Here is a 23898-nt window from a genome sequence, read left to right as displayed (position 1 = left end):
CATGCGCAAGGTCCACTACCTGGGGCACCGGGTAGGCGGGGGTTCCATATGTCCGGAGCCAGAAAAAGTGGACGCAATCGTGTCCTGGCCCACCCCCAGGACCAAGAAACAGGTGAAGTCCTTCTTGGGCACTGCAGGGTACTATAGGCGGTTCGTACAGGACTATAGCGCCCTTGCCAAACCCTTGACTGAACTCACCAAGCAGAGGCTACCCCAAACAGTCAACTGGACAGATGACTGTGAGGCGGCTTTCCAAGCTTTGAAAGCAGCCCTGTGCAACTCTCCAGTGTTGAGAGCAGTCGACAGCAGTCGCCCGTTTCTGGTACAGACCGACGCCAGCGAGTTTGGCCTCGGTGCTGTGCTTAGCCAGGTCGACTCGGGGGACCAAGAACACCCCGTGTTGTACCTGAGCCGGAAACTTTTGCCGAGGGAAGTGGCATACTCGACCATCGAGAAGGAGTGTCTGGCCATGGTGTGGGCACTGCAACGTTTGCAGCCCTACCTGTACGGGCGCGCCTTCACGGTGGTAACTGACCACAACCCTCTGAGCTGGTTGCACACAGTGTCCGGAACCAATGGAAGGTTGCTCCGCTGGAGCCTTGCCCTTCAACAGTACGACTTCACTGTAAAACACAGGAAGGGCAGTGAAAACGGCAATGCCGATGGGTTGTCCCGCCGGGGCGAACCCGCTGAGGTGCGCATGGCCGATTACCGAGAGGTAATGCCTCCTTAGTGCCCTCTTAAGGGGGGAGGTGTGATGTACAATGTCTGTGAGGTATGGGGTTTTGTCCACAAAATATGATGTTTTCTGTTGTAACTTTCCAGAAAGATCTGGCAGATATGACAATCCAGGCTGCTAGCTCTGCAGCTTCATCCCTCCTCCCTTCACACACACACAGAGCAGTGCCACCCCCCCTCCTCTACAGCCTGTGTTCGCACTAGTAATAGGAGACCCCCCTGCTGCTACAACCATTTGTTTCCTTCCCTCCTCTTCAGAGCGGGAAAAACTTCTTTTATTTGAAACGAATAAAACTATGAGAGACTATACCATAAGAACCAAATACCCTAGAGATATGAAAATCACATTTTTGTAATCCGGGCGGTCACAGCGTCGCTGCCGTGGTTCTTGCGAAGCCTAATCCTTTCAGAACCTGAGATATGTGTTCCAGCTAAACGGTGTATCAGAACTACTGCATATTTGGTCTTGAATTATTGTACTCAACAAATCACAACCAATGATGCCCTATATGTGTCTGTGCGGGCTGCCCCCACGGAGTTATGATTAGTATAAGTTTTCTAGTGTAATTCTAAATCCAAAAGGGAGAGGTGGGATTAACCCAGCATGCATCTCTCCGTGATGTCACATAGCAAGTCTATAAAGCATTTCCTGGACAAAACCAGAGCAGAACAGCTCAAGTCGTCGTGCTAGAAAGACCCAGATGAGCGGAGAAGTGCAGCTCCGCCTCCACCCACCTTAGCCGCATGGTCTGCCTAAGGAACAATATGGAACTGTGAGTGTAATCTCTTTGTTTTCTCTACTTTTATTTTATACCTGTACTGTACATATTTTATGTCTCAATTTTATAGCAACTTTTATCTGTAATCACTGTCCTCTTTCGGAAAATAAATGAAATAATTATTTAGATCTGTCTCTATGCTCTAAGACTCGAACTATACGCCTTTGATAGATAAACGCTACTAATTCAAGGGGTTTGCCACGGACCCTCTTAATTTAACACTGTGAATTAAGTAACCGTGACTGGTGGCAGCGCGTTGTGTACGGCTATTGCGGCTTGCTGGCAGTCTAGAAGGGTCTGCGGCACCAGCATTCATAATTCCCTTACTGCAGAAGCCTAATTGCCGGTTCACAACAGGCAGCCCGTCCGGCGACCAATTATCCTAGGTGCAGTTCCCTGACTGACCTGAGGGTAAGGGGGCCGCCGGAGAGCTGCAAGTTCCAAAGTGGAACTGAGAAAGTGGGATATACATAAATCCCCGCAGTACTTGGAAGATTGATAGCAGTGGTGGGGCATCCAAATTAAACTCCCCCTGCGGCAAATTGTAGAGCGAGATTAGCTTGCTGGATATTTTTGTCACATGGTGCCAGTGGTGGGATAACTAAGATAAGCCCCACTGCGCCTGTGATAGCCGTGTGCCGGCATTGTGTCTCGTCCCTCCGTCCGCTGATACACCAGTGTCAGTGGTGGAACTGTGACATACTGGTGACACAGGGTCCGCTGTCCGTCGCGTTTTGGTGGCAGCGGGACTCCCGTTAGTGTCCCCCGTAAGTGGACGAACGGCGGTGGGCTGTTCGTCACAATAGGGGCACTGGTAGTAGGCACACAGGTTATAAGGTCACTGGTTATAGGGGCACTGGTAGTAGGCACACAGGTTGTAGTCACTGGTTATAGGGGCACTGGTAGTAGGCACACATGTTATAAGGTCACTGGTAATAGGGGCACTGGTAGTAGGCACACAGGTTATAAGGTCACTGGTTATAGGGGCACCGGTAGTAGGCCCATAGGTTGTAGTCACTGGTTATAGGGGCACTGGTAGTAGGCACACAGGTTATAAGGTCACTGGTTATAGGGGCACTGGTAGTAGGCACACAGGTTATAAGGTCACTGGTAGTAGGCACACAGGTTATAAGGTCACTGGTTATAGGGGCACTGGTAATAGGCACACAGGTTACAAGGTCACTGGTTATAGGGGCACTGGTAGTAGGCACACAGGTTATAAGGTCACTGGTTATAGGGGCACCGGTAGTAGGCCCATAGGTTGTAGTCACTGGTTATAGGGGCACTGGTAGTAGGCACACAGGTTATAAGGTCACTGGTTATAGGGGCACCGGTAGTAGGCCCATAGGTTGTAGTCACTGGTTATAGGGGCACTGGTAGTATGCACACAGGTTATAAGGTCACTGATTATAGGGCACTGGTAGTAGGCACACAGGTTATAAGGTCACTGGTTATAGGGGCACTGGTAGTAGGCACACAGGTTATAAGGTCACTGGTTATAGGGGCACTGGTAGTAGGCACACAGGTTGTAGTCACTGGTTATAGGGGCACTGGTAGTAGGCACACAGGTTATAAGGTCACTGGTTATAGGGGCACTGGTAGTAGGCACACAGGTTGTAGTCACTGGTTATAGGGGCACTGGTAGTAGGCACACAGGTTATAAGGTCACTGGTTATAGGGGCACTGGTAGTAGGCACACAGGTTGTAGTCACTGGTTATAGGGGCACTGGTAGTAGGCACACAGGTTATAAGGTCACTGGTTATAGGGGCACCGGTAGTAGGCCCATAGGTTGTAGTCACTGGTTATAGGGGCACTGGTAGTAGGCACACAGGTTATAAGGTCACTGGTTATAGGGGCACTGGTAGTAGGCACACAGGTTATAAGGTCACTGGTTATAGGGGCACACAGGTTGTAGTCACTGGTTATAGGGGCACTGGTAGTAGGCACACAGGTTATAAGGTCACTGGTTATAGGGGCACAGGTTGTAGTCACTGGTTATAGGGGCACTGGTAGTAGGCACACAGGTTATAAGGTCACTGGTTATAGGGGCACAGGTTGTAGTCACTGGTTATAGGGGCACTGGTAGTAGGCACACAGGTTATAAGGTCACTGGTTATAGGGGCACAGTTTGTAGTCACTGGTTATAGGGGCACTGGTAGTAGGCACACAGGTTATAAGGTCACTGGTTATAGGGGCAATTGTAGTAGGCCCATAGGTTGTAGTCACTGGTTATAGGGGCACTGGTAGTAGGCACACAGGTTATAAGGTTATAGGGGCACTGATTATAGGGTAATTGGGACACTCGTTATAAGTGCACTGGCTATAGAGGGACTGGTTACAGGAGCGCCTCTTCTAGTGAGTATTCAGTGGACGAGGCGAATATATGAGCGGCAGAGGAGCACACACTGACCTCCCTCCCCGGGTCAGGCTTTCCTGCTGTAGCGCTACACTCCTCTCAACATGACTCACCATGTGACTTTACTTGTCACGTGATGTTCTGACGTCAGATGGAGAAAGTGCAGGTCCATATTGGAATCCCCAGGATGGCGCTGTCGTTTCTTCCCCGTATTGAGCACTTGTCCTCCCGGGTGATCCGTGTGCTGGGCTGTAACCCGGGGCCCATGACCTTACAGGGCACTAACACATACCTGGTGGGCACCGGCCGGAGGTCAGTATGTGTCGGCGTTACACGGATGTGGTGGGCCGCACGGCGCCTCCAGTGGTCACCTGTAGTAAGACAAGCGACTCCTGACCCTGTTACTGAACTATGTCCGGACTGACAGGCAGTGCTGGGACTTGTAGTACCGTGTGTCCTCCCAGCCCCGTTTACTGTAGCCGGTGCACCCTGCTTATAGGGACATGTACAGATTACCACAGAAGGCGCGGGGCCTGGCGCTTTTTGATAAACTTGGTGGATATTTAGAATAGGGAGTCTACACCTCACAGGCAGAGGATGCCGCCATTCCAGTGCCACAGAACACTGACGTGGAGCCCAGGCCCGGAGGATGCGCCTCTAGAGTCTGATAGACAGGGCGCTGCTGATGTGGAGACCGCAGTCACCTGTCAGTCCTCTACCTGCTCACACAGGACGGCTGCCGATCACTGATAGCACCGCCCCCTGGACTCCTAATCCCAGAGAGAGTAGGAACGAAAAGGGACCCTGTCAGCACGGCATGACTAGCAAAGCTGCACTCTGTAGCGCTATACTATAGCATGGAAACCTGAAATATATAAAATCTGAATGGCATTACTGCTCTAGAACGTGGCAAGTAGCGCATAACGTGGCCATTTCATGTGTGCCCAGCAGCCACGACAGGGCAGTTTTCTTTGCTGGGAACCTATCTAATGCTATAACACCACCCATCAGCCTCTGCCGGTATTAGGCTGTGTGCACACGATGCAGAATTCCTGCGGATCCGCAGCGGATTTTACCGTGCAGAAATGCTGCGAATCCGCATTGTGATTTACAGTAGCATGTAAATCAATGGAAAAAAAAAACGCTGTGAAGACGCTGCGTTTTTTTCCGCGCGGTTTTCCTGCGGTACAAAGTCCACAGCATGTTACTTTTTTTGTGCGGTTTTCCACCTCCCCAGTCTCCAAATCCGCAGGGGGAAAACCGCAGTAGAAAACCGCATTAAAAATGGAAGAAATCCGCAGGAAAAATGCAGGTCATGTGACCTGCGGATTTCTTCAATTCTGCGCAGAAAAATCCACAGGGCAAAAAAGTACGTGTGCACTCAGCCTTAATCACAGCAGGATCCTACCCACCCATATAAATGCAGGCTTCAGCCCAGGGGAGGAATCACACTAGATAGGTTCCCAGAAACCGGAGATCGCCTTGTCATGGCTGCTGGGCATGCATGAACTAGCCAATTTATGTGCTAAGTATCTCCATTTTATCCAGTTTCCTACAGCAGTAATGCTATTAATATTTCATACATTCCATGTTTGTATGCTATAGTGTTACAGCGTGCTCCTTTATCTGTGTGCTATGTATGGAGATGGCCACTGTTAGTATACACCTGTACACACCTGTCTGCAGTTTGGAAGTGACTGTCGGCCTTTTGATATTTAAGCACAGGATGCTTCTACTTGTTTTCCATCTCTCTTTGGTTGTATAAAGCCAGATCTGTCAATCAAAGAAGAGGGGATAAGCGAAAACCAAGTAGGAGGGAAGGTGCACTTCTAGCACCACTGTGTTTTTTATTTCAGCACTGGAGTGGTGCTAGTCATCCATGTTCCCTGCCCCTAGCAATATACTTACCAGCCGGCGTCATCAACCATTCCCAGCACTGCTCAGCCAGCTCCTGACTGACCGGACGTCAGAGGTAACGGTGACGAGCTCTCAGTGTAAGGCTAAGTGCACACGCTGCGGATTGGTCTGCGGATTACCCTGCGGCTTATCACCTCTACAATGGAGGAGATGGTAAACCGCAGCAGAATCTGCAGAAAAGAAGTGACATGTCATTTCTTTCTGCGGATTCAAAACCGCAGCTTTTCCGCAGTTAAAAATCCGCAGCATGTGCACAGAAAATTGTAAATTCCATAGGCTAGCATGTTACTGTACACTGTCTGCAGATCTGCTGCAGTTCTGCTGCGGCCAAAACCGCAATGAAGCCGCAGCATGTGCACATAGCCTTATTGTATGAGAGCCACGTTCTGGCCTCATAGAATTGGGGCTCATACAGATATCCGTGCAAATGGGCCCGAGATCGGACTGCCCGCGGGTCTCCTGACCCAAGTGTGAAAACCTCCTAGAAATACATGAAGCTGCCCTGCTTGGATCGGGAGACCCGTGGGCAGTCGTGCATGGTGGTCCGATCTCGGGCCCATTTGTACAGACATCTGCATGAGCCCTTAAGCCCTTCTGTTCTCAAGAATAGAGGGACTTTTCATTTTATTGTTTAATGCTTGTTGCCTAGGTTACTGGCTACTTCTCCAGTTTATCAGCAGTGGTCGGCAGAGAGCGCAGTGCCTACAAGCTCTTCCTAATAAAGCGTGTAAGTGTTGCAGTGAAGCTTTGATACTACAGAGGCAAAACTTTGTGAGAGAGTGCACAGTTCAAGCCAATGGCGCAATGATGCCGCTGGTCTGCACTTTCAGTCAGTCAAAAGCGCACTGCCACCCCCAGCAAGCAGGAAGCCTATGCGCTGAGGAGCGGTGCACTCCTAAAGATTAAGAAATCCCTTTTAATAATGTATTGTAAATCTGGTGACAGATCCCTTTAAGCTCCGGAAATATAGTGGTGCTGAAAAGTTTGTGAACCCTTCAGAAATCTTCATATTTTTAAATAAATTTGACCTAAAATCACATCAGATTATAACACAAGTACAGTTAGGAAAATCTTGAAATATCGTTTGTGAGTGGGAAAAATAAGTGAACCTTTGCTTTCAGTGTCTAGTGTGACCCACTTAGGGCTTGTTCACACGTTGCGTTTTTGCCTCGTGTTCTTTATTGCAGAGAAAAAAAGAAATTCTTTTACAGTACAAAAGTAGATGAGATTTCTCTAATCTCACGTACACGCTGCTTATGTTTTCCTTGCAGATTTGAACCATCAAAGCCTTTTTTCCAATCTACAGCATATCAATTATTTCAATGTTTTTCACCTGTTCAAATGAATTGGAAAAATCTCACGTAAAAATGTGCGTATCTGAGGCCTCCGTCACAATTCCTGATGATACCGGCACTGCAAAAACCAGTACCAGTGTTGCACGTAGCATCCGTGTGGCACGTGCCAGAATAAAATGGCTTGCAGAAAATAATAATTTTTATTTGTTAAAAGTTTGCAAACTTTGCAAAGACCTATTATAGATAGACAAACATCTAATTTCAGAACATTAGGACACATTATAGAAAATGGCACCGTTTAGTGCCTTGCATGTTGCCTTAATGTTACAGATATTAACCAAATAAATGAATAAAATGATGTGGCGTCCCCCCCATTTTTTTTTTATAACCAGCAAAGGTAAAACAGACAGCTGTGAGCTGATATTATCAGGCTGGGAAGGTTCATGGCTATTAGGCCCTTCCCAGCCTAAAAATACCAACATGCAGCACTCCAGAAGTGGCGCATCACATGAGATGCTCTAATTCTGGCGCTTTACCTTGGTTCTTCCCGATTTCCCTGGTGCGTTGGCAATCGGGGTAATGGTAGTTGGGGTTGATGTCAGCTGTGAGTTGCCCAAAAGCACAGCTGACATCAAACCCTGGTGTTGTGAATGTTGCGATGTCTATCAGTCAAACACCCCCATTACTAAGCCAGTTGTAAAAAGAAAAAAACAAAAACACAAAAATACTTTATTTTAAAAAAAAAAAAACACTCCAGGTCTAACATAATCCAAAAATGAAAACCTGAAAAAAATTTAAAAAGGAGAAAGATAAGAAACTGTCCCTCGTTCACCAATATATTATAAAAAACGTTCCCATTCAGATCCGTACTTTGTGGTTGTTTTCTTGCTGCTTGACTTGACACTACTATTCTCATATTCAGTTGATGGATGTCCTGAATTTTTTTAGTATAATTCAGAAGTCATTTTTCCATGAATGATAAGGAGCTGTCCTGCCCAGATGCAGCAAAACAAGCCCAAACCGTGATCTTACCACCACCGTTTTCACAGATGGTATGATGCTTTTGGTTTCTGGAATGCAGTGTTTTTCTTTCCCCAAAAATTTCTAATTTAACCCAAAAATCTCTATTTTAGTCTCATTTATCAACAAAACATCGTTCCAATAGTCTTCTGGCTTATCCAGCTGGTCTTTAGTAACCTTGAAATGGACATCAATATTATTTTTTTTACATAAATGGCTTTTTTCCTTTGCAATACTGCCATACACATTGTTGTTCAGTTTCATCCTCGTGGTGGACTCATGGATATTAGCTAATAAAAGAGAGGCCTTTGGTTACTTAGACATTACCTTGGGTTCCATTGTGACCTTGTGGACTATTATACGCCTCGCTTTTGGAGTGATCTTTGTTGGATCGACCTCTTGTGGGTAACAATGGTCTAGCATTTTCTCCATTTGGCCCTGATCCACCTAAGTGTTTAAGTCAGAAAACTGGTGTAAACTGCTTTGAAAAGTTGCAAAATATTTGAGCAAGAGTTGCGCAAAGAGTTTGGTACTTTTGGTGTTTTCACATCAGATTAAGCAGCTCCGCCAAAATGGGCTTAGCCGGAGAGGAGGCATGATGGGTCGTCGTGAAATTCATCAATAATTTTCACCCCAGCAATGTTACTTCAGTCCATGACTGAAGTAACACTTGTGGCAAGAAGGCATACGCAACTCTGAAGCGGCGCCAAATTCACTAAATGGTGTTCGCCTCTTCATAAATTGGGCGCATTCTACTCCAAAAGGCCCCTTCCCTAAGATTGGTGGAGTACATGGTCTTCAGAGATGGTCTTGTAACCTTTTCCAGCCTCATAAGATTCAACAGATTTTCTTCTGAGGTCCTCAGAAATCTCATTAATTCTTACCATGATGAACTTTCACAATCTTGTTTAGTGAAGAGCAGACTTTTGATAGATTCCTGTTCTTAATATAAAAACTGGTCGCCCACTCACAGCTGATTGTCGTCCCATTTATTGGAAACACCAGACTCCAATTTCATCTTCAAATTATCTGTTAGTCCAAAAGGTTCACAATGACACTGTCTAATATTTTTTCACTCACTTGATTTATTTGGTTTTCTTTATTTACTTTTAGGACTTGTGTAGAAAGCTGTAGTATAAGGTGAATGTTATGCAGAAATATGGACAATTCTGAAGGTTAAACAAACTTTCAAACACTCGTGGTTCTGCCTTCTACTATTTCCTATACAATGGACATTTCATTGCTGCTTATTTGGCGAAATAAAAGATTTGTTGTTACTGTGATGTGTCCGTTCAGGAGGATTCTCATAGACACAGGAGAGCCGGCAGTACCAGAATATATCAACACTCTGAAGCAAGTCCTGCAGGAGTCCAGCTCTGCGATCCAAGAAATCATCGTCACCCACTGGCACCACGACCACTGCGGGGGCATCATGGACATCTGCAGAGACATCGTGAATGGTAGGCTGTCATCCTGTAATGTTAGATCTGGAAGGTTTTATTACTGATGATGGATTGTAGATTCTCACAGACCCATAGTAGCTTTGGGAAGATTTGTGGAAATGATGTAAAAGCCTTAAAGGGCTTGTCCAGGCATATAGTATTCATGGCCTATTTCTAGTACAGATCATCAATATTCTATGGGTGGAGGTCCGATACCCGGCACCCCGCAGTTAGCTTCTATTAGTACTAGCAGTGGCCGGTAGAAACACTGAACAGTTCAATTCCTTTTTTAAAGGGGTTTTCTGGGACTTAGCTTTTTTTTTGTTTGAGGCATATATACATTAGATTTTTTTGTTATTTTTCTGGTGAGTCCATATGTCTATGTAGCGTTTATAGCCAGCAGACGAGTTCACAGCTGCGTTTTTGGTTAACTACTTATTGGTTTTATATTAACAAACTCATTCTTTAAAAATGTTGCCCCTTCCTAATATCCTTTACGTATCAACTCAAGGTCTCTGCTTGCTGTCAGTGGGTGGAAATATTCACAATTTATATTCAGAAACTGCAACCAATGCTTAAAAAAAAAAAAAAAGTGTTGTACGTAACATATGTATATATGTGTGCATCACTTGTGAAGACGGCGAGCAGAGAAAGTGAATACAGTCAGGGATAACCATAGGAAGTATATAACATTTATTATGAGATGGGGACGTTTTATTTACAGAAAATTGCAACGTTTCTGAACCCTTTCAAAGCATTACATTATCTTCCTTGCTGCAGATTCAGACTTCAGCGTCAGTAAACTTCCTCGCATCCCACATCAAGATGAGGTCATCGGGGCAGGAGAGAAAAAGTACAAATATCTGAAAGATGGAGATGTGATAAGAACAGAGGGAGCGACCCTGAAGTAAGTACATATGACATTATATATATATATATATATATATATATATATATATTGTGGTAGATCGGCTCAATCGGCTGCTTAATGAGGCAGTCAGAGGAATGCTTTCCATTTAATTTCTTCAGCTGGTTTATTAAAAAATATGCTTCTTAAGCCAGGCCAAAGCAAAGTAAACATACACAGTTTTGCTGGCACACTAAAAGCAGCATTCACTACAGTCCGTATAACTGCGGGGTCCGCCCGCTCGGAAACAGGGTCAGTGGATGGTACGTCGATGTCCTAAGTTGCATAATCTGGAGGGCCCTACACAATTCACTCTCTTCACCTTGGACATAAATGGTTTTCCTTGGTCCATCAGGATCTCCTTTGGAAGGTCAGTCCAGCAAAAGATATAGACCACTTTTCAGGCTATACTTCTGGTAGAGGAATTTCTTAGTGGTACCGCCTCCAGGTACCTTGCCAGACCTGCTTTCCCAGGGTCCCCTCTTCCACCAGAATTCTCAGTCTCTCAATTTACACCATGGCTGCTGAAGCCGCAGCCTTGTAGGCCGCTGGATTCTCCTACCAGGTTATGTAAACCATGATAAATACGAGGTAACCGTCTTCCTCCCGCATATACCATCCCAATTGGAAGGCGGTGTGAGACCAATTGGGTCAGGCCATTGTTTGTTTTTTTTCCCGCTTCCCTCTCTCCTGACTTTCCTACAGTCAGGCCTAGACTCTGGTCTATCTCTTTTCCTTAAAGGGTCAGGTATCCGCCCCTTATATTCTCTTCCAGAAGAACTTGGCCCTCATCCCCAAGTCAGGACTACCTACAGGGAGGTGCTCACTTCGTCCCTCCTGGAGCTACGGATTCTCATTATAGTCTTGTCCGTTTTTCAGATTTCAACCTTTGAACCCATTTACGATATTCCCCTCTCCTTGCCTTCCTGGAAGGTTTTGCTCCTTGTAGCGATCATCACCATCAGGCGTGTCTCCATTCTTGCAGCTCTTATTACTTATCTTTTCTTGTATCCACGAGGATAAGGGGGTGCTACGTCCGGTTCCATCCTGCCTTCCGACGTGGTTTCTCCCTTTCCCTCAATAAGTGCTTTATACTTTCCTCCCATCCTCTGGAGTGGTCTCTTAATCTAGATCTTGTCAGAGCTGTGTGTCTATATTTCCAGGACACAATCATTCTGACGTTCGATTTCTCTTTTCTTTTTTTTTTAAATTCGTTTATTAAGCACCAGGATACAAAGAATGTACAACATACACAATGACTTATGATAACAGGCATTATATAAAGCACACGTCTCCGTCCATAATAAAATGTAATACAAAGAAATTGCACATTCTTATAGATAAACAAGGTAACATGTATATTTCCTTCCTAGCATATGTAAAGGACAATTGTTTATGTATTTTCCCACATGTGTATCAATCCAATTTCACAAACCTTGTCATATCATGCAACCATAGGAACTAACTAAAACTACAACTACTGCTACATCAACTAATATCTACTATTTCCGCAGCCTGGTTTCCTATATCATATTATGTCACATGTGATGTCTCAGTCTTGCAAAGTGAGGTGAGAGGAATTCCACCTCTCCCAAATCTTTTCAAATTTACCCGGGCATCCCCTGTTTTGGTATAACGTGCGCTCATATGGGACAATTGAGTTCACCAGCTTGATCCAAAACCTAAGGGAAGGACATGAGCCCCCCATCCACTGCAATGCCAACACCTTTCGTGCCATAAACAGCGTCTCGCGCAGGAAGACCCCAGTATAGCGATCCCAAATCTCCTCCTCCCACACCCCAAACAAGCAGACCAATGGCTCTAGAGGGACAGGGGCCTGCACCAGGGATGCCAGTAGTGTAGTCACTTCTTTCCAGTAGTGTAGGATAGTGGGACATTGCCACACCATATGAATAAAATCAGCATCTGGCGAGTGACATCGCAAACATTCTGACAACTGAAGCCGACCCATCCTAAAAAGTCGCAACGGAGTTAAATATGATTGATTAATTATATTCAGTTGTATCATTCTGTTGTTAACAGATGGTGATACTCCAATCGGAGATTCCAGAATCTCCTCCCACTCCTCTCCTTGCACTTCAGGAATGAGTCGTTCCCACTTCGTCTTAATAGAGCTTATGACTGATTCTGTCCCTACTGACAGCATATATGTGTACAAGGAGGATATGAGACCCTGGGGACCCTGCGAATTAAGAATTCCTATTAGAGGTAACGATGAAATAGTACGGTCCACACCCCCATCCCTCATGTGCGACTGAAGAGCCAATCTCGGCTGCAGATAGCGAAAAAATTTGAGATCTCGGAATATCATGTGTGGCCTGCAACTGTTCAAAAGACTTTAAGGTCCCCTGGTCATACAAGTCTCCCACTGAAGAGACGCCACACTGGGTCCAAAAAACAGCGGACAGGTGATTCAGTAGCCCTGGAAAATAGTTATTACTCGACAGGGCATTTCAGCTATAACATCTTTAAACCCTATTACATTCTTGATTTGTCTCCATATCAATCGAGCCAGCCAGAGCAGGGGTAATAGACGTGGGGCATTAGTTTTTTCCAGCTCAAGGAAACCTAATGGGCACTCTGCTTGTGCAGCGTGAAGCAGGTGGCTTTCAGAGTTAAGGAGGCAATTACCCGGCATCCAGTTATTTAAAGCTTTAGCCTGCCCAACTAAGTAGTATAGGAAAAAATCTGGTAACGCCGCCCCACCTCCCCTCTTTGGTCTTTGTAGAGTGGAAAATTTAAGTTTGGGCCTAGTTTTCCCCCAAATAAAGGACATGACTAGAGAATTAAGATTAGCAAAAAAGGACTTGTGCACCGCTACCGCACTGTGCTGGAGTGAGTAGCTAAATTTAGGGAGTAATATTTTAATCAGGTTAATGCGTCCAGCCACAGATAATGGGATCCTACTCCAAGACGCAATCTTAGCTTTAACTAGTTCCAGCAGTGGGTGGACATTAAGTTGTAGATCAGACGTACTATTGTTAGAAATATGGATGCCCAAATATTTAAAACTAGACACAATAGGCAGCGAGGAAAGAGCATCCAACTGTGGCATCGGGGTATGGAAAAGGGGTAACAGGGCAGACTTTTCCCAATTTATATGTAAACCTGAATATTTACTAAATCTATCTATAAGGGATATCACCTGCGGAAAAGTTTCTTCCACGTCACTCAAAAATATAATGTCATCAGCATTTAGGCCTATGGTATCTACCCGACCTGCTATATCTATACCTCGGATTTTAGGGAAGGACCTTATGCGTATTGCTATCGCAAGGGCGAAGAGGGCCAGGGAAAGAGGGCAACCCTGACGGGTTCCCCTATGCAATGCGAAATACTCAGATATAGAATTATTTATTATAATACGGGCCTTAGGTTTCATATATAAAATTTTGATCCATGTTATAAATTTAGTAGCAAAGCCATATCTTTGCAAACATGCGGAGAGGAAAGGCCATTCAAGAGTGTCAAAAGCCTTGGCAGCATCTAACGATGCCAATGCCCATTTGTTATATGGCACCAGGGAGCTATACTGGACTATTGACTGGACTCTTCTGATGTTAATGGAAGTACTTTTACCAGGCATAAAACCGGTTTGATCAGGATGTATGAGATTCAATATAATGGAATTCAATCTGGTAGCTAGAATCTTGGTAAAAATGTTATAGTCCACATTCACTAGTGAAATGGGACAATAGGATCCACACTCTAAAGGGTCCTTCCCCCTCCTTCCGAAGCACTATGATATTAGCCCCATAAAAGGACTGAGGCATAGAATTCCCTTCCCATATTCCCCGAAATACCTTCACCAAGAGGCGTCAATATATCCCGATACTTCCTATATACTTCAATAGGGAACCCATCAGGCCCAGGGGCCTTCCCAGAGGCCATGTCTGTCGTAGCATTATCTATCTCTTCTGCGGTGAACGCAGCGCCCATAAGGGCTTGTTGTTCCAAATCTAATGTGGGGAATGATATATCTGACAAATAGTCTAAACACTCCAAAGTGTCAAAGTCACTTTTAGATTCATATAGCGACCTGTAGTAATCCTGAAAACAGCCAAGAATATCCTCTGTCAAAGACACCATTAGATTTAGTATCCACATGTTGAGTGTATAACCTTTGGGCCGCCATCCACTCAATCCTGTTCCCGCTAGTTTGGTTAGAAACATATGTTGCCTCTGCGTCTTTCAGTCGTTGCTCCACCTCGTCATCTTTCCCCGCAGTTACCCGCTTAATATAAGAGATCGTGGAGGACAAACAGCCCCTCAGGTATGCCTTAAGGGTGTCCCAGAATAGATTAATATCTTGGGGTTCCGGGTGGGACGCGATGAAGCAATTCAACTGATCAGTTGTTCTGTCGGGAGACCCCATCAGTTTTAACCAGAAAGGATTTAACTTCCAAGCTATCCCACTGTTTACTTGCCCATATTTGAGTTTAAGGATGATCGGACTATGGTCTGAGATTCCCCTACTTCCATGCTCTATATCAGCCACCCACATTGCCAGACCGCCAGAACCAAATATATAATCTATGCGTGATAGAGAGCGTTTAGTGGATGAGTGACAAGTGTATTCCCTTAACTCAGGGTGACGCACCCTCCACAAATCCAACCACCCACCATCCCCCATAAATGATGACAACGGGGTTGTGGTCGTTGGAGAGGACCCCCCAGTCGCTTCATCATCCAGCCTCAATTTATCCAGGCGGTTGTTAATGACCATATTAAAGTCGCCCATACAAATAACATCTGCATCTGGGTAGTTAAGGGCAAAACTCATTGCCTTCTGCAGGAGGGATATTCGAGCCGGAGGGGGGTTAAAAATACATAAGACATGCAAAACACAAGCCGCAGAGACACCATCACATGTTTCTCAACGTAAGCAATGACTAGCCAGGTCTTTCCCCGGGAAGGAACAACCACGGGAAGGGCAGTCTCCAATGAAGGAAACCACCTATGCCAAAACATGGTATCCATCTACAGACAGCTGTTTCGGGGTATTGCCCCTCATCAGTGTGGATTAGGAAACTGGCCAGTAGGAGCAATGTCTAGTAGAAGACTGTGAAAAATGAGGATGAATGAACTCATGGAGATCAACATCCAACACTGCGGAGACACCATCACATGTTTCTCAACGCAGTGATTCTAGAGCAATGCCCCCATCCCTTATGGGAAATATGTAAAAACATGCAAAACAGAAGCCGCGGAGACACCATCACGTTTCTCAATGCAAGCAATGACTAGCCAGGTCTTTCCCCGGGAAGGAACAACCACGGGAAGGGCAGTCTCCAATGAAGGAAACCACCTATACCAAAACATGGTATCCATCCACAGACAGCTGTTTCGGGGTATTGCCCCTCATCATAGGAAACCACTTATGCCAAAACATGGTATCCATCCATGAGTTCATTCATCCTCATTTTTCAGTCTTCTACTAGGCATTGCTCCTATTGGCCAGTTTCCTACTCCACACTGATGAGGGGCAATACCCCGAAGCAGCTGTCTGTGGATGGATACCATGTTTTGGCATAGGTGGTTTCCTTCATTGGAGACTGCCCTTCCCGTGGTTGTTCCTTCCCGGGGAAAGACCTGGCTAGTCATTGCTTGCGTTGAGAAACATGTGATGGTGTCTCCGCGGCTTGTGTTTTGCATGTTTTTACATATTTCCCATAAGGGATGGGGGCATTGCTCTAGAATCACTGCGTTGAGAAACATGTGATGGTGTCTCCGCAGTGTTGGATGTTGATCTCCATGAGTTCATTCATCCTCATTTTTCACACAAATACATAAGACCACATACTTCCTGGTGTTTATCAATACGTGAACAAAAATAAAACGACCCTCGGGATCCCTCCGAGTCTCCCTCGCTTCCCATCTGACGTCTTTATGTACCAACAGCGAGACCCCCCCTCGAGTAGCTGGTATGAAATGTATGGGCAGACCATTGTACCCAGGGTTTCTGCACGCGCCGTGCCGTATCCCTAGTCAGGTGCATCTCCACCAAGGCCACAATATGAGGGCGATAATGTCTGACCTGTGAAAAGACCTTGATCTTTTTCCGAGGAGTTTTTATTCCCCTTACATTCCATGTCATACATATTAACTCTGGCCCCATATTTTACTCCGCTGAACATGGTGCATAGGATTACCCGGGCAAAGTTTAGAGACATCCCCTAGAGATTGAAATTGTTGCCAACTGCGATTATAGCCTAAAAAATACCAAAAACCACTACGGAAAGAAAGCAAAGTGAAAAAACAACATAGGAGCAGAGTCTTGTACTCCCATCACAAAACAAAATGGGGATACCATCACTGATCCCAGGGTCCGGTATTGTTGGTGACCTAGACGTCTTCGAGTAAAGCTCCAATCGGCCGATTAAGAGACAAATACCAACAAGCAATAGATGCATTTGGATTCTTTTTCAGCAGACCCTCCATGGGATCATAGCCACTCCATCGCCTCCGCCGGGTCTGTAAAAGAACAAAGTAGAGCCTCCGTGGACCACCCGGAGCCGAGTCGGGTAAATCATCGAGTACACAATATTCCTCTCCCGTAGATGTCTTTTGACCTCCGTAAACTGCGCCTGTTGTTTCTAGAGTTCCGCAGAGAAATCCGGGAAAATCGAGATTGTGGCATTGTTGAACTTCATAGGACTCTTTTGCCGCGCCAGTCGTAGAGCCACGTCTCTATCCCTGCAGTTGAGGATGCGCACTAGAAAGGGTCTAGGTGGGGCTCCCGGAGGAAGAGGCCTAGTGGGGACCCTGTGAGCCCTCTGCACCGCAAAGATTGAGGAGAACTCATCGCCCAAAGTAGTATTAAGCCAGTCTTCTAGGAACTGCTCCGGATATTGTCCTTCCGATCGCTCCGGCAGGCCAATAATTCGGATGTTGTTCCGACGCATTCTATTCTCTAGGTCATCTGCTTTTTGCCTCCACGCATTCATGGAGCCTGCCACTTTCATTAGTTTAGATTCCATGGGTGTGATGGTGTCTTCTACCTGGGATACCCACTTCTCCACCTCCGTAATGCGACCCTTCATGGCCTGCACGTCTTGTCGGAGGCGTCCCACCTCAGTGTATACGTCCTCTATCTTCCCAGACAGAGACGTCCTGGTTAAGGAGATGGCCTGCATAAGTTGTTCAGACGCCTGCTTAAGGGTTAATTCCTCCTGCTCATTCTCCTCCCCACCCTCAGAGGGGCGGCTCTTACGCTGAGCTTGTGAGGGATTATTTTTATTGGGTCTTGAGCCCTTAGGGTGGTCTAATCTGGCATATTCCTTCAGCCTTTCGGCCGCTGTTCCAGACCCCTTAGAACGACTCATTTCAGCACGATAGGGCACAGCCGGGTAGCAAAAACAGTGCATTCAAAGCCCCCTGAGTCAGGGCTACAGACGGGTGTAATGGTCGAATGGTGGCTGCAGGGTCTCAGGAGCAGCGCAGACCCGCATCGTTACTCAGGGAGGCAGTGTCCAGATCCAGGTGGCAGACAAGGGCCACTATAGCCCAGGGAGAGACCCCCAGGACCCCACAGGGACACCGGCCAGAAAGGGATCCAAGTCCCTGCAGTGATGGTGCTGGCAGGGCAGGCTATATAGCAGAGGGGGGAGCGCGGGGCCCAATCTTCCAGGGCACACACCGCTTGCTACCCTCGATCAGTCAGAATGTGCTCTCACCTTCCTGCTGCTCCTCCAGCGCTGCAGCGAGGGAGCCCGGTGCCGCGTCTCTTACAGGCTCGGTGCGCGCATCCAATATGGCCGCCGCCCCGTGCAGGCGCCGCCGGCCGGATCCTTACAGCCGCGGGCTCTTAAAAATCCAGCCCCGCACTCCCACGGGGGTCCAGGAGTGTGCCCAAGCCCCGAGGGGCCAGAGGACAAACCGATATCAGCAGTGGTAAGGGTCTGCTGACCGGGTACTTTTCAGGATGGCAGGAGCTCTTAGAAGCACGTCCTCTCCGCAGCGCTACATAGCCACGCCCCCCGGTTTCTCTTTTCTTGATTCTGGAAATAGGTTCTTTCTGCTTCCAAGACCTCCATCGCCTGGTGCATCCGTTCTCCCATCATGGAAACATACCAAGTGAAGAAAAGACTGATCCCGCTCAGGATCACCGCTCATGGGCTATTTGCCATAGGGACTGGACTGATAGGTTGCTTGCTGGTCTTCGGTCCATACCTTTTCCGACTTCTACACAGTTCTCACCTATGCTTCATCGAACACCAGCCTGGACAGGCCTGCCTTAAATTCTGGAGTAGCTGCTTCTTCCCACCCTAGGGACTGCTTTAGGATGTCCCATGGTTTCCTGGGTCCCCCAGTAAAGCAGTAGAGAAAAAAAGATTTGAAGTACTCACCGTAAGATCTCATTCTTGGAGCCTTCATTGGGGGACACAGCACCCGCCTTTGTTTGTGCCATTTTTGGTTCAATTTAGGGTAATATCCTTTATCTCCTTTCCTACTGCTTTCTCACTAACTGGTTAGCTTTTTGCCGGTTGGTGGGTGTAGCCTACTGGGGAGGAGTTCGCTTTTTTTCTGCCTAGTATCAGCCTTGTAGTGGCAGCAGCATACACCCATGGTTTCCTTTGACCCCAGTGAAGGCTCCGAGAAAGAGATTTTATGGTGAATACCCCAAAATTTTTTTTCTGAAAACCGCTCCTGTTTACTTGCATACAATATAACATACTTATTCCTTGCAGTCACCACTAGAGGGCGCTTAGGAGCTTACTGCATGCGCTTTACGCATTGAACCCAATAAGCTCCCTCTAGTGGTAGCTGCTGGTAGTTATTTTAATTCTACTTGTATACAAGGGGTTGGGAGCTTTTTTAGCAGAAAAACTGAGCCCACACTGCTATAACGATTTAAATAAATCAACATGAAATCCAACTAATTATTTCTCGTGCCAATAAATTGATATCAAAACCCATCTGTCCCACCGGTAGTATAAATTACCAGAAACAGAAACAGCACTATGCACATGCAAAATAAAACATATATTTTATTGAAACATATTAAAACAGAAAACTGATGAAAACCTCTGTTGTAAGACACGAGACGCTAAATACATCCAAGAGCATAGACAAGTATGAAAAAATGGAGAGACAAGATAATACTTGACAATAAACATGCATGTAATATCAACCATTAAATTACTATGAGGTAAGCCAGACTAACAAAATTATTACATTTAGTGCGAAAAAATATCATAGCAAAATGAAGAGAGGCTCCCCATAGAACTAATGGCATGAAATGCTCCGGCTCACTCGCTCTCCAGATCTCAATGACCGCTAGGTAGTGATCCTTGCAACACAATATATAGTGTGTGCCTCGACTAGGCAGCAGCTTTATGACGCGGTGCGCCGCTAAATGGAGAATCAGCTGTGATTGACATGGGCTGATCAGCCCAACACCTGTTGGTGCTGTTTCGTTTAAAAGACCCGCTTTTCCCCGTCTTTGTTACACGCCCCTGAGGAAGAGGATGAAACGCGCGTCGGGGAGTGGGACACGCGGCTAATTCTAATCCATGTAAGCTATTGACGCTACACTTTGTTTGATCGCTGGTTTTGTATTATTGGCACACATAGGCTTATATTTAGTAGTGTTAATAGGCTATGTGTTTAGTCGAGGCACACACTATATATCACTACCTAGCGGTCATTGATATCTGGAGAGCGAGGGAGCCGGAGCATTTCATGCCATTAGTTCTATGGGGAGCCTCTCTTCATTTTACTATGATATTTTTTCGGGCTAAATGTAATAATTTTGTTAGTCTGGCTTTCCTCATAGTAATTTAATGGTTGATATTACATGTTTATTGTCAAGTATTATCTTGTCTCTCCATTTTTTCATACTTGTCTATGCTCTTGGATGTATTTAGCGTCTCGTGTCTTACAACAGAGGTTTTCATCAGTTTTCTGTTTTAATATGTTTCAATAAAATATATGTTTTATTTTGCATGTGCATAGTGCTGTTTCTGGTAATTTATACTACCTGTGGGACAGATGGGTTTTGTTATAACGATTTGTAGGAAATTACCACAGTACACAATTTTGAATCTAAAATTGACAAAGTTGAATGCTGAGTGTAGATTCACTTTGACCTGAATAAGGTAACATAGTTAGCCACACATTCAATTATTCAGCTCGTTTATCATGATTGGATGATGAGCCGGGCATATAATGGAGGATAATGATCATTGAGTAGTATAGCTCCTGTTGCCTTGTTCATAGGGGATCAGCTATGGCTGTGTAAAGTCACGTCCTTCCCCACCGCTGTAAGCTTGCAGGATGAGAAGAATATAGAGCCAGTTAATAATGAATAAATAAACTTACTAGTGTGTGTTATACACACGAGCTGCGTACAGATTCAGTGCTCTGATCCGTAATCTTTGCTCCTAAGCTGCACTTCTGCCCTGAAAACCATTGCACTGCACTTCTGCTCTGGAAGATCCCAGTGTAATCCTGTAAGCTTGATCTGTATGTCTCCACCAACAAAGGCCCTTCACCTTCATTGTGTATTGTGTTCAGGGTCCTGTTCACACCCGGACATACAGACGATCACATGGCGCTGGTTTTATTGGAAGAAAATGCTATTTTCTCTGGGGACTGCATACTTGGAGAAGGAACAGCTGTCTTTGAAGAGTTGTATGATTACATGAAGTCTTTGGAAAAGCTGCTTGATGTGAAGGCTGACAAAATTTACCCAGGTTAGTATATTAGTGTGTCATTTGTCAGCCGTGGGACTATAACGTCTCTGTGTGTCCCAGGAAGTCAGCTACTCCTCCTAACAATCTTCAGTCTTGTTGTAAGGCTGGGATCCCACAGATCGGCTGATCTCTCATCTGGCAGCCAGTTATTGTCCCCAACCCTCATAGACATCCTTGGGGGGGGGGGGGGGAAAGAGCGCATCCTCACCAACTACTTGTCTATTCATGTATTCCTGCCTGCCTTCTCCCTGATTGACAGCAAAGGCTTTACAGGATGAAAAACAAGTAGGTGGGAAGGTGCAATGAACTGTTTGGCCACGCCAAGGGGCACCGAGTGCCTTCTGTGCTGATAGACTCCGTTTAATGGATAGAGGGAAATAACCTGCTGCCAGACACCTCTAGCAGTGGGACGTATTCTATGGAAATCATTGATCAAGCATGTTAACATCCCAATTATTTTTTTACCCCTACTTCTGTTGCAGTGGTCAAGACACTTCCTCTGTATAAGGGCACCTTATAGTCGATCCTCCAGTGACATATGGTATTACAATGTGATAGCCTTTGAGATATTTGTAGACAGCTATTAAGTCTCCTCTCAGTCTTCTTTTTTGCAAACTAAACATTCCCAAATCCTGCAACCTTTCCTCATAAGACAGGGTTTGCAGACCGGTCACCATTCTGGTCGCTCTATTCTGAACTTGCTCCAATTTGTTGATGTCTTTTTTTAAAATGTGGTGCCCAAAACTGGACACAGTATTCCAGATGAGGTCTGACCAAAGAGGAGTAGAGGGGGATAATGACTTTACGTGATCTAGACTGTATGCTTACTAACAGAAGGCTGTCACATTGTAGAAGGAAGAATGCACAACATTTGCACAAGGAAAGACTAGAAGCAATGGGATGAAACTGAATGGGAGGAGAAACAGATTAGATATTAGAAAAAAATTTTTGACAGAGTGATCAATGAGTGGAACAGGCTGCCACGAGAAGTGGTGAGTTCTCCCTCAATTGAAGTCTTCAAACAGAGGCTGGACAGACATCTGTCTGGGATGATTTACTGAATCCTGCTTTGAGCAGGGGGTTGGACCAGCTGGCCCAGGAGGTCCCTTCCAACTCTACCATCCTATGATTCTATGATGCAACATATTCCTTATGACTGCTGCAGCAATCACTGGCCTCAGCAGTTTGTGACACAAGACTGCTGAGACAAATGATTGATTGCAGCTTTTTAATTCATTTGAAAACCTCCTTTGTGACAACTGACTTCCGATGGAGCCTCTCTCCTCTGCTCTGTATGTTTTTAGCATGCGAGCATCACGAAGTCCCTAAGCTGTTCACCAACCCAAAATGGAGCAATTTGGTCAAATTTATCTGCTGCTTACATTTAGCAGTAGTTTCTAGATTGTTGTTGCTACATATTCCTACATACTCCATATAAAAAATGTACCCATATAAGGAAACAGATTTTGGGCAAAAAACTCAGATAATATATATAGCAACAAGGAGAGGGTAATGAGAAAACCCACAGAGCATATAAAAATAGATTTTTATTTAAATAGTTAAAACAAATATATAGGTAACATAGAGGCTGCTGTGCACTGGTGCAGGGAAAACACTAGCAAATACAAGCTGCAGAAATCAGTAGTTATCAAACATGTCATTCAAACACAAGTCCTAAAGTACTGCAGTATTTAGAGGGTTAAACAGGAGAGTCTTGGAAGCAAGTTATACACTTACATGTGTGAAACGCTGCTTGTTGTAGTAGTGTCCCTGCTGCCCCAACGCACGTTTCGTTAGAACTTCATCTCACATCTCCTGATGAAGTTCTAACGAAACGTGCGTAGGGGCGGCAGGGACACTACTACAACAAGCAGCGTTTCACACATGTAAGTGTATTACTTGCTTCCAAGTCTCTCCTGTTTAGTTTACTAGGGAAATCCAAACCCTCTAAATATTGCAGAACTTTAGGACGTGTGTTTGAATCTCTTGTTTGCTATCTACTGATTTCTGCATCTTGTATTTGCTAGTGTTTTCCCTGCACCAGTGCTCAGCAGCGTCTATGTTCCCTATCTATTTAGTTTATTTAAATAAAAATCTATTTTAAGGGTATATGCTCTGTGGGTTTTTTCATTACCCTCTCCTTGTTGCTATTTATATTCCTACATACTGTATACTCTATACTGTGTGTACATACACATTTGTAAGATTATCAGGTATGTTGAGGATGCTAAGTTGTGTACAGTCATGGCCAAAAGTATTGACACCCCTGCAATTCTGTCAGATAATACTCAGTTTCTTCCTGAAAATGATTGCAAACACAAATTCTTTGGTATTATTATCTTCATTTAATTAGTCTTAAATGAAAAAACACAAAAAGAATTGTCCTAAAGCCAAATTGGATATAATTCCACACCAAACATAACAAAGAGGGTGGACAAAAGTATTGGCACTGTTCGAAAAATCATGTGATGCTTCTCTAATTTGTTTAATTAATAGCACCTATAACTTACCTGTGGCACCTAACAGGTGTTGGCAATAACTAAATCACACTTGCAGCCAGTTGACATGGATTACAGTTGACTCAACCTCTGTCCTGTGTCCTTGTGTGTACCACATTGAGCACGGAGAAAAGAAAGAAGACCAAAGAACTGTCTGAGGACTTGAGAAACCAAATTGTGAGGAAGCATGAGCAATATCAAGGCTACAAGTCCATCTCCAAAGATCT

General features: G+C 45.3%; 2 protein-coding genes across 4 annotated transcripts in view; one reads left to right on the top strand and one right to left on the bottom strand.

Annotated features, from left to right (window-relative positions):
- Window positions 1–4121, bottom strand: part of XKR9 (XK related 9) — a 35030-nt gene extending 30909 nt beyond the window's left edge. For 2 of the 3 annotated variants that reach the window (XM_073583873.1, XM_073583876.1), the window contains exon 1: window positions 3929–3993. The gene's annotated coding sequence lies outside the window, so the exon portion shown is untranslated. Of the gene's footprint in view, window positions 1–3928 lie in introns of all 3 variants that reach the window. The other variant, XM_073583875.1, reaches the window with a different exon arrangement.
- LACTB2 (lactamase beta 2) overlaps window positions 3932–23898 on the top strand; it is a 37469-nt gene continuing 17502 nt past the window's right edge. The window contains exons 1-4 of the mRNA XM_073583877.1: window positions 3932–4186; window positions 9403–9566; window positions 10329–10455; window positions 20995–21173. Coding sequence (XP_073439978.1) covers window positions 4026–4186; window positions 9403–9566; window positions 10329–10455; window positions 20995–21173 — 631 coding nt within the window. The 5' untranslated portion in view covers window positions 3932–4025. The remainder of the gene's footprint in view (window positions 4187–9402; window positions 9567–10328; window positions 10456–20994; window positions 21174–23898) is intronic.

The sequence above is a fragment of the Dendrobates tinctorius genome, unplaced genomic scaffold, assembly GCF_039654945.1.
Source record: "Dendrobates tinctorius isolate UK_male_01 unplaced genomic scaffold, ASM3965494v1 ptg000082l, whole genome shotgun sequence".
Taxonomy (NCBI): Eukaryota; Metazoa; Chordata; class Amphibia; order Anura; family Dendrobatidae; genus Dendrobates; species Dendrobates tinctorius.
Note: the sequence above shows the minus strand (reverse complement) of the source record. Positions and strands in the feature narration are given on the sequence as shown.